We start from the raw sequence: 10,104 nt of genomic DNA on the forward strand, positions 1-10,104 counted from the left end.
GCGGGGTGATGGAGTCAGTATGTTGACAACATCAACGCGACGGGACATGTTTAGCTTACGTGGGCAGCGATGGACCAGCTTACGAGCGAAAAAATGCCCGTAAGCACGGCAAGCACAAGAACAATGATCGACTTCATGATCACCTTGTAGAAGAGAGCTAGTGGAACGGTAGCAAGAAGTCGGGAAGATTGTGATATCCTCGAAACGTGGTACAATCAGATATTTGGATTCTTATATATATGCGACATGGCGACAGGTCTCCAGCATTCCAAAGCTTCTGGCGCTTGCAAAGCAAATGCCGAGCGCGAGTACTGCTGCTGAGCCCAGTCTCAAACTGCACGTCGAGACACTTCGTCCTGGTCACACTAAGTCTCGGACAGGAGCGATCATCGCTTGAAAAACTTCGAAACATCTGCTGAACAGGGTATGGAGACAAAAGCACGATCCTTCGCTTGGCAAGTAAACCGGCGTCAGTAGAAAGCAACGAGTGTGAGCTCTCCTAACAATTTGTTCCAGTTTAAGAAGTGAGTCATGCAAGGGAAGCGGTTTTGGCGAGCTTTAGCCGAGCAAGGGGCAGACATCTATCCGCCTAGGCACCCCGATTCAAGTTACGGATGAACTGCGAGCTTCGGCGTATCAACTCTTGCCAATGTGAAAGACGCCTTTCTCTTCATCGGAACAGGTGGTGCAGCCACCGCCTCTGCGCTGCCACCCGACACGTTGACAGACTCTATTCAAGCGAGCAGACCCAGGTCACGCTTGGAACCTCCACTATACATTGCTGTTGACCCCAAAAAGCTGCGAGTCGAGTAACCTCTGCGAGCTCGCTGTTTCTACGTTGGCGACGCTACCAACACCTCTGATCCCAAAAGATACCTGACAGCAGAGCAGCACGTTGTTGCAGATCAAGTATCGGGACAAGTACGCAACGTTTTCTCCGGTCTCAAGGAACATTCGAGAGCCACTTTGTTCATGTCTGACCGAATCCCTGGGGACAACGGGTGGCGCAACCCAATTCATCTGGCCTTATTCTGGAACCGGGCTCACTTCGCTTTTCAAAAGTCGCTCGCTTGTGTTGTCTGCATTCAAGCTCGGGTACAGTATCCGCTCCTGCTTCCCAGTCAGATCCACAGACTGACGTACTCAAGCCTGCGGCTTCGATTGTAGATGGAGCGGTACTCATAGAATATGGCCTTTCACCTGATACTTCACAAGTACAGTACTGCACTGTACATCCTCGAGATAAGTCTCTTGTTCAGAGAGACAATCAACGCCGTTGGGTCTGAGGGCAGCGGAAGCAATCTGGGTCTTTCTCAAACGCCAAGACTTCGAGCGTCAAAGTGGGCAATCATGAGGTTCGGATTTGGACAACACAGCCGAGAGCGATGAATGAGACCAAAGAACAGTTGATTAGCGCCACACTCGGAAAAGAGCCCAAAAAAGAAGATTCCAGAAACCAAGTGCCCGCACCTGCACTACGCGACAGTGCCATTACAGTACTGTAATGTTCGGGGAAACCAAAAAAGGCTAACCGACTGCCAAGCAGAATCAACGTATCGACGTGCATCGCTTAAAGCAACCATAGCGCCAAAGGTTCCAACTCCGCATCTTAGACCGAGGTACGAGGGCAACTCATCTGTAACCGATCCGACAGATCCGAACGTGGTTCGCGTCCTTATCTTGACCAGCTTCCTCGGTTGCAGGATGACTCTTTAGCACAACCAAAGTTGAGCGCATGGTGGGCTTTCCCGAGACAGCCGGTGAATAGCTCAAGCTGATGATCCTGCACATCACTGATCGAGTCACAAAACAACAAAGAGTGACTTGTCCTTGTACTGTACATTATTCCACGAAATCTGTGGTTTCAGCATGCATTTTGATGGCGCTGTTCGAGGCGGACGAGGTGCCTTTCTCACTCAGGGCTGCCTGCATCATGGCTCAATTCCTGACGGCTAAAGCTTGCCACAACCACTTACCTTGCTAGCGAGTAAACTTTTCCCATCCTTGTATGTTCCTTCCTTCTTTTGTTGCCCGTCCTTGCGCTCGTCCGGCCGCCTTTCCTGGGAGCAGAGAGTCTCGTCGAGCTTGAACTCACCATGAGTTGCAGTCGCAATAAATCGTGTTATGCCGAGTTCCCCTTGCTCGTTCTCACCGATCCGTACATAAAGTGGGTACAGACAAGACACGAAGTATTCAGGCACAGGAAGCGGGCCGAATGCGGGCACGTGCTAGTAGTCACGTTGTTGGACAGACGCCGAACCCTAATTCCAAGATGCCCGGGTAAATTTGGGTGAGCGCGATAGAGCTGTCTTGCGGCAGCTGACCGTGTCATATATTAAAAAGCTCGGTTACCTTTATTGAATAATAGAAGACAGACACTGGCTGGTCAATAGGCAAATCATATGCAAAGCAGCCAAGCGAGCACTGCCACACTTAGTCTAGGCTCCCCCACGCCAAGAGTCAATACAGTACAATGCTTCAGCCTAAAGTGTAAGGTTCCCCACGTGAATGACTAGAGAATGTCTCGTGTATGGACTCCTGCTCCAATCGTGAAAGGAACACACAGATAAGGATACAAGTCCAAACCCCTACGAGCTCCTCAACATCCTTGCTACAGGCATCTGGTGCCGTTGTCCCACAGACCAACTCGAAGAGAGTACGTCGCCAGTCAGAAAGGCAAGGCTCCAATACAGACATCGTCTAACGAAGTTCTAGGCTAGTGTATTGGTCGACAGCGCCAAGTCAACGAGCAGGACTCCTTCCGCAATGCTGCCTAGCCAAAATGGTATCCAGGCGAATTTTGCATCCGAACGCATCTCGTTCCGCCAGAACGCCGACTTGGACGAGATCGAGAAGCCGCATGAGTAGGAGAACCACGGACCTCTCCGAGTCAACTTTGGAACTTCTTCACCTCGAGAAGAGGTCAGGGGGCAAGAGCTAGGTACCATTGCAGCCCCAGGTGGTCGTCTGCTGACCTTTCCCAATACTCTGCAACATCGCGTCGAGTCGTTCAAACTGGTGGACGAGACTAAGCCTGGTCAGCGTCACTTCCTGGTGCTTTGGCTAGTCGATCCCAACCATCGTCTCCCGAACTCGGCTATCGCGCCTCGCCAGCAAAAGGAGTGCATATTCGCAAAGCTAGCTGCCAACTCACCCCCGTTTCGGCCGCACTGAAACGCAGCCTAGATACCCAGCTTGACGGTCTCATGACTCTTGAAGAGGCGAAGGCGAAAGCAATCCGCCTAAGCTTGCCCGCCCAGTAAGCATGCCAATTCAGCTGACGGGCCCAAGGACCAAGGTTGCCAATGAACTCGGATGACTGGACCTTGGGATGATCCAGCCCAGCATCATCAAGAAGGGTGCGGCTCTTGTGGAGGAATGCAGTGACCTGCACAAAAGCCATCTGGGTGCAGGGCTAAATTTCCCTTGAATTTGGACGCGTCGGCTGCGGTCAGTTTCAAACCATCGCTGCTCGGGAGCAGTGTCCTTTGCGCTCGCCGTCGCGCCCTGGCTCGGCGCGTCCCCTTTAGCAAGGCGACGGCCACCGCCTAGGCTAGGACGCCGGTTCGATGTATATGAAGATAGGGTCAAGGATGGTGGCAGCAAGTAGAGCTAACGTGATGGGCTGCCAGGAATAGGCAAACCAAGTATAATCCCCTTGGCTGCAAAATGGCACATTGAAGGGAAGGGTCCGTCCCTGTCTTAGTCTCACGACGCGTCTTCCTGTAGCCTGGCCTTTGCGCAGAAGTCTCGGCATTTAACTAATCCTCGTGTATGATTACAATGCTTACGCAGATGCACGCGAGCGAGATGTAACACCGGGGTGAAGTGGTGAGAAAAACGCGCTCGATTGAAACATTCGGCAAACAGGATTGTGGCGCAGAAGCACAGGATTGTGGCGCAGAAGCACAGGAAGGGGATGTTCGAGGTGCCCAGCGCGAGAAAAAGATGGGAAAATAGTAACTGTGACGAGTAGACCGCACAGAAACAACTCGACCTTCCCGACACAGTTTGCGGAAGATATGTTCCCCCCGGTGCAAAACGCACAGGCGTCCGCGTCGGCTGCGTCTGTTGCATCGGCCGCCACTGTTACATCGAGCAACGCGGGCCCATCCAGCTTGCCTTCGTCGTTGAGGGGGTTCAGCTACGGCGCCAAGGCCAGCCGCATCTCGTTCGTCGGTCTGGCTGTCACCGCGCTCGCTGCTGTCTTCGCTCTATCGTACCTTTAGAGCAATCGCCTTCTTCCGCTTCTTCCTTGTCTTTCGTGCCTGCTCTGTATACCTCTCCTCCTGATCCGTTTTGACAGGCTAGAACCTTACGCTCTCTCTCGCATGTTGCAGCTGTTGCTGGAATTGCGCGCACGTCTTCCAGCTTTGCACCCCCACCACCTCCCTCGCTCACATCTTGTTATGGGGACACGCGCCACTTGTCTCTCTTTCTCTTTTCGCTTGTCCACTCTTGATTCGTACAATGTGCTAGTAGTTTCATGCCCCGCGCGTGGAAATGGACCTTCGGTTATCTTTCTGCTTGTTCTGTTGTTTCTAGACTGCGAGTGGATGCGATCGAGTGGGGCTGAATTGAGGCTCCACCTTGCGGATATAGATCTAAAAGGCGCAATTTGTAATGACACGGGAAACGTCGCAGCTGGCGGTAAAGCACGATCGTTCGACAGCACAGCACAATCTCGAAGCAAGCTCGCGAAACCACAGCACAAATATACTGTAGCCCATCCTGCCCTACGCTCACACCCACTCACACACCCTCTCAATACCGACTTGTACAAAAGAAAGTGTCTATGAAAACCACCACCACGACAAATAAACTTGCTACAAAGGTGAAACAAACAACATCGAAACCGAAGAAAGGCACCTACCAAGGCACCTTGGTCAACCCCAATTTAGCCATCGGATTACCTAGACTCGGCAGCGGCATAAAGTAGCCCGAGTTGCGCGCCTTCTCGACATGCATTTGCGACACAGTTGAGCGACTCTGCAGGTCGACCTGACCGTAGAAGAAGATGAGCGTGGCGCGCCCCAGCAACTCACTCGGAATCTCGATCGCCACCCGGAACACCGTCGAGAGCGCCAACGTGATAGTCAACGTCAAAGCCCAGATAACCGCCAAGTTGGTCGACGCCCCAGACGTCACCGAGTTGTCCGCCGTCATGGGGAAGATCTTGGGTATGATGAACCACAGCACAATCGAATGCACTGCGACAATCGCCGCGCCAATCTGCTGGCCCATCATCGAAATCGGAACTACCGACAGCACACGCTGCGAGAAGCGCGACATCTCGAGCATGACCAGCAAAAGCGTCGCACAGATGACATCGGTAAACTTGATCACAGAGTAAATATTGGCGCCGTTGTGCGTCGTGGGTCGAAGCACCTGCAAGTGGCTCAACCCGCTGTTGACCGGATCCCTGATCTGAGGCACCAGCAAAAACAGCGAGAACACCGCCGCACACAAGCCCTGCACGCCCCAGCACACCGCCCTATGCTTGCGCACCTTGGCAAAGTAGCCCGAGACATCCAGCTCGGCAACCAACAGGCCCAAAAGCGCGGGAGCAAGGTACGAAAGCGTGCACCAGTTGAGCAGTCCCATGGCGATCAAGAACATCACACGCGTGTCGCGCTGCAGGATGCTCACAATCATCGTGACACCATAGAGGTAGTAGCTGTTCTGGAAGAACCAGGGCAGGTAGAAAATCGGGCCCGTCGCGTTGAGCAGCTCCGTAGGTCGATCCTCCGAGGTGAACAGGTTCGTCGCCGTGATGATCCACTGCGTGACGTTGGCATAGCACCATTCGGGTCTCTGGCCGATGAGCGCCTCAAATTTCGGGTTCTGCGCGTACAGTCCCGTCGCCGTGCAGACAACATACTGCACACCCGTGACAAAAAGGATAGGAAGCAGAAAGCGGAACGGCCTCGAGATCATGGCCATGCCGTACAGCTTGAAGTCTGGCTTATTGATCTCGTTCTTGGAGCTCGTCTCGCTCTTCGGTGTCACGGCAGCAGGAGGCGCAGCCTTCTCGTCCAGCGTCTTGGCGGCCGCAGCGGCCTCCTTGAAGCTCGAAATAGCGTCTTTTCGGCTGACCAGCCACGGCAGCGTGAGCGCACGACCTTGAAGCGCCAGGAAGAGGGTGAGGGCAAAATTCGAGTTAAATGGGTACAGGATGCTCTTGCCCGCGGACCACGTCTGGGTGTGGTGGCCAATCACCGTCGAAGTCAGCACCGCAATGGCAGCCACCAACCGCAATCCGTCAATGTACCTCAACCGGCCGTACTTCATCTTTCGCACGGCATCTGGGTTCATCTCTGGGACCATGCCGCCAAACTCGGCCTGGGCTTCCCACGAGTTACACGAGCGCAGCGGGCTCTTGCGCACCGCTGAGTCGAACTTGGCGTTCTTGTGCGATTCGCTGTCGGACGAAGTATAGTCCGTAGCCGCGGCCGAAGCGTTGAAGAGGGGGTTGTGCGCCAACCCCCTGCGCGAGTCGTCGTTGTTGTTGAGCGACGAGTACGAGCTGAACCGACCCGGAATGTGCACGTAGCTCATGGACCGAAGGTAGGCCATACCATCCTCGTTGTCGCTGGTGACCAGCGGCGTCTCGACGCCATTGAGGAACTCGTTGGGGGTGTACGAGGGAATGTCGTAGAGCTCGGAGGAGCCCTTGCGCCAGGCTTGTGGGATGGGCTTGGACATGGCTTTTGTATGTGTGATGCGATGCGATGCTACAAGGTGAAGAGCATTCAGTCGCTTTGGAGTACGAGTGGGGATCTAGAGGGAAGGAACGGATGATGGTGAGGAAAGGAGGATCTAGAGGAAGGAACGGATGAAGGTGAGGAAGGACCAAAGACCAAGAACGCAAGGAGGCAGACAAGCGTCTCTGGATGCAGACGAAAAAGAGAGGCTTGGAGAGGAGCAGCAGATCATCCCTTCGGATCTTAAGATGCAAGCAGAGGCGAGCATAACCTGATGCTCATTCGTCCTTGACCGTCGCCATGCAGGGGAAAATGCAGGTTCTCGATGGAGAGACGTACGCTTTGAGAGGCGGCCCATTCTTAGCTGCCATCCGGAAAAATTAAAACAATAAAAATAAAATAAAATAAAAGGATTCTAGAAGAAATTGGAGAACTTTCGATCTTTCAGTTTGTGCTGCTTAGACTCAGCTATCGGGAAGCGCGGGGTCACTTTTCACAGTTTGGCCAAACTTAGGTCGACGCAAAACTGTTTGTTGGCCGACATCAAGGTGATCTTCCCTGCCCCTGTCGCTGCCTCCTGTGAGGGTCCTGACCACTCTTCTCTCCTCGCGGCTGTGCGACGACTATGGTACAGCCTGTTGTACAGCGATCTCAGCAACTGTAGTCCTAGTCAAAGGAATGCAATCTCAGAGCTGATCAGGCCATGATCTATACATGCTGTCTCAAGTGGTTACGTAGGTTCTGGCTTCATGAGCGTGGGCAGTGGAACGGGAGATCTTGTCAAGGGCGAAGTCCCTGACAAGCGCTTGGTCTGAGAAAAAGAAACTGACCATCCTTGTTGACGCTACGTTCTGAACCAGTGAGGGCAGTAAGGACAGGAAAACCAGGAACACTCTCCCCGATAGACACAGGAAAGCAGGCACGAGTGGACGTACCTGTTCAGCGCGGTCTATCCTCGACACTCGCCTTATCTCTCCCCCTCCTCTCGTTGCCACGTTGGCCTTTCTGCATGACTCCAAGGAAAGGAGTTGTGCAAAACATGGTCCGGGCCGAGGACCACGCTAGACGCATCGAGCTTCCATTTTACTCGTTTATGCGGCCTGGCAAGCGGCAGCGACGATCCCGGTCTGATAGAATGAGTCCGAGCCAGCTTGGCTCTGCTTGACAGACAGGTTAGAGTTGAATGCACTCGAATACCGATCGACATGACCTTGCATTAGGCCAGGAACTGAAAGGATATGCACATTTCGGGAAACTCTGAAAATCGGAGTTTCGGGTTTCGGCAGGCAACCAAAGAAATTCTTTCTGACAATGATCGACCGCGCCGAAACGGCTGTGGACAAAGCCAGGACGAGAGCGGCAAGCTTGTTTGTTGCGCGATAGGGAAAGGGAGCCGGTTGCGCTGTGTGACAATGCGAGCACCATTGTGTTTTGCCTGTGTGTTCAGGCCATGGCTCGCCATGTTGGCTTGTCGGAGAACTGGTTTTCGGCACCGAAAATCACCTCTCACCCAAACTTCCAAACTTAGAGTCAAAAAATCAAATAAGTATAAAACGAAAATGCCAAAAATGGTCCGGTTATGGTCATCGTCATCGTCGCCACTAGTGAAATTTCGTGTTCTTTTGCACCTAGACTCCCATGTCTTGTCTCCGCTGTTGGAAGATAGCGCTTCCTTCCCATCTCGCTGCTCCATTCCACAGACCACACCATTCGAGATTCACCGGAAGTAGGCAAATGTAACAACATCAGTCCGGGCCAGAAGAGCTGCAGCTTCTGCAGCATGGTGCGCTCCCCGCTCTTAGCATCACATGCTGCCCATCTTGAGCTTTATTCGGTCTTGAAACATGCAGTGTTCCAGTCGTATTTCCTGCCGCACCTTAAAGTCCTTGAGCGCTCGGTTTTACGAGCTCATTGAGAGTGTCTCTCCTTTAAGCCTGCTGGAATGTCTTACAGTTTCGAAAACTTCAAGGATCTTCGTTCCCGTAGAAAGGAGCAGCGCCAAGGGGTAACCAACCTGGACCCCTTGGTGGCTCACATTTGAACCAAGGCCATCGGTATAATAGCGGAGCATTGCTTCAAACACAAGCTCAATGCAGACAGGGACGGAGGGTTATGACATAGTAATGTTATGGCTGGGCATGGAGCTAGGCGATTGACCGTTTGAGCTTGAAAATTTGCATCGAGGCAGTCGGTTGTGCGGCTATCTGTTTTCCGCTGAGCACGAGTCGTGCACGTAGACTGATCTGCAATTCATTGGTCGAGCTGCTGCGATTGATTGTAGAAAGGCTAGACCACGGGATGCAAAGCAGTTGCAAACTTTTGCAGTCCTCCCGGGGAGTCGGCAGAGAACAGCCACGAGGAAGTTTATCCTGCTGCACGTTGTGCATGATTTGAACCAGCTGAGATTCTTGGTCGAGAGCCATGCTTTGTCTCGGATGTCAAGATGAGGCCTTACTATGCTTCGGAGGCCGTTGATCCTTCCGCATTGGAAAGGTTGATGGGCCTGTCCCCCCAAGTGATTCGGATGCAACCTTTACTCGCGCACACCTACACTGTACATCGGTCCAGTCGAGCAAAAGGCTCCTTCAACGTTTCGAAAGAAGAAGGTTCCTCGTTTGACGAGTCGCCTTACAGTATGTGCTTCGTCTGTCCTACATCACAGAGCTAGCAGGGTACAGTTGCTGCACCATGCCGATATTTGATTTACCGCCAGGCTGATGCGCAGGAGGGGCGGGCACAGCTGCACAGAGTCCGATGCAATCGCTCTACGAGGAGGAAACGTGCACATGGCTTGCCGACGATACAGATTTGGCTGGTTATGAAGCATCTCAGTGAATAGATAGCTTGGGTGCCTCGCACGGCGACAACCCGACCGAAACAAACCCTACTGTACTGTACTTTGTTCCTTTCTCTGCATCTTCTTTTTTTACTTTCAATTTTCTTTGCCTACAAATTGAGTTACATTGCATATGCAGTAAGTGCATCTGGAGGATCTGCAGATTGACCAGTGTGCTGATCGCCGAAAGTCATTCATGCGTGAGACGCAGGAAAAGGTGGGAGGGGAGGGAGCATCGCGGATCTGCAGATGCGCAGAGATCTTCGACGCTCTTGGCTCGCCGCATCGAGCGCGCCGAAAAAATACAAAGACAAACCAGTTTCTTCACGCAGCGGCGAATCACTGTGGCTCTCTACCCTGGAAGAAAATTTGCGCTAAGCAGCTGTCAAACTTTGCACGTTCGTGTCTCTCCGACGTGCATGCAGCTCGTATTCTCTCACCGAGCAGCTCGCGTCGGTCAATTTATCCACCCTCCCAAGTGTGCCGGGTAAGCCTTACGCTCGGCTGCAGTACTTGACATCTACAACTCCTACCATGCCCCCCTCCCCCCCGCACAGAGAATTG

General features: G+C 53.0%; 1 protein-coding gene across 1 annotated transcript; it reads right to left on the bottom strand.

Moving 5' to 3' along the window:
• Positions 1 to 4,869: 4,869 nt before the first annotated feature.
• On the bottom strand, positions 4,870 to 6,705 carry EX895_002803 (uncharacterized protein; the record flags this gene model as incomplete). Its single annotated transcript, XM_029883401.1, has 1 exon — positions 4,870 to 6,705. One exon carries the CDS (start codon positions 6,703 to 6,705, stop codon positions 4,870 to 4,872), a length of 1,836 nt encoding a protein of 611 aa, XP_029740436.1.
• Positions 6,706 to 10,104: the final 3,399 nt, after the last annotated feature.

The sequence above is a fragment of the Sporisorium graminicola genome, chromosome SGRAM_16 (assembly GCF_005498985.1).
Source record: "Sporisorium graminicola strain CBS 10092 chromosome SGRAM_16, whole genome shotgun sequence".
Taxonomy (NCBI): domain Eukaryota; kingdom Fungi; phylum Basidiomycota; class Ustilaginomycetes; order Ustilaginales; family Ustilaginaceae; genus Sporisorium; species Sporisorium graminicola.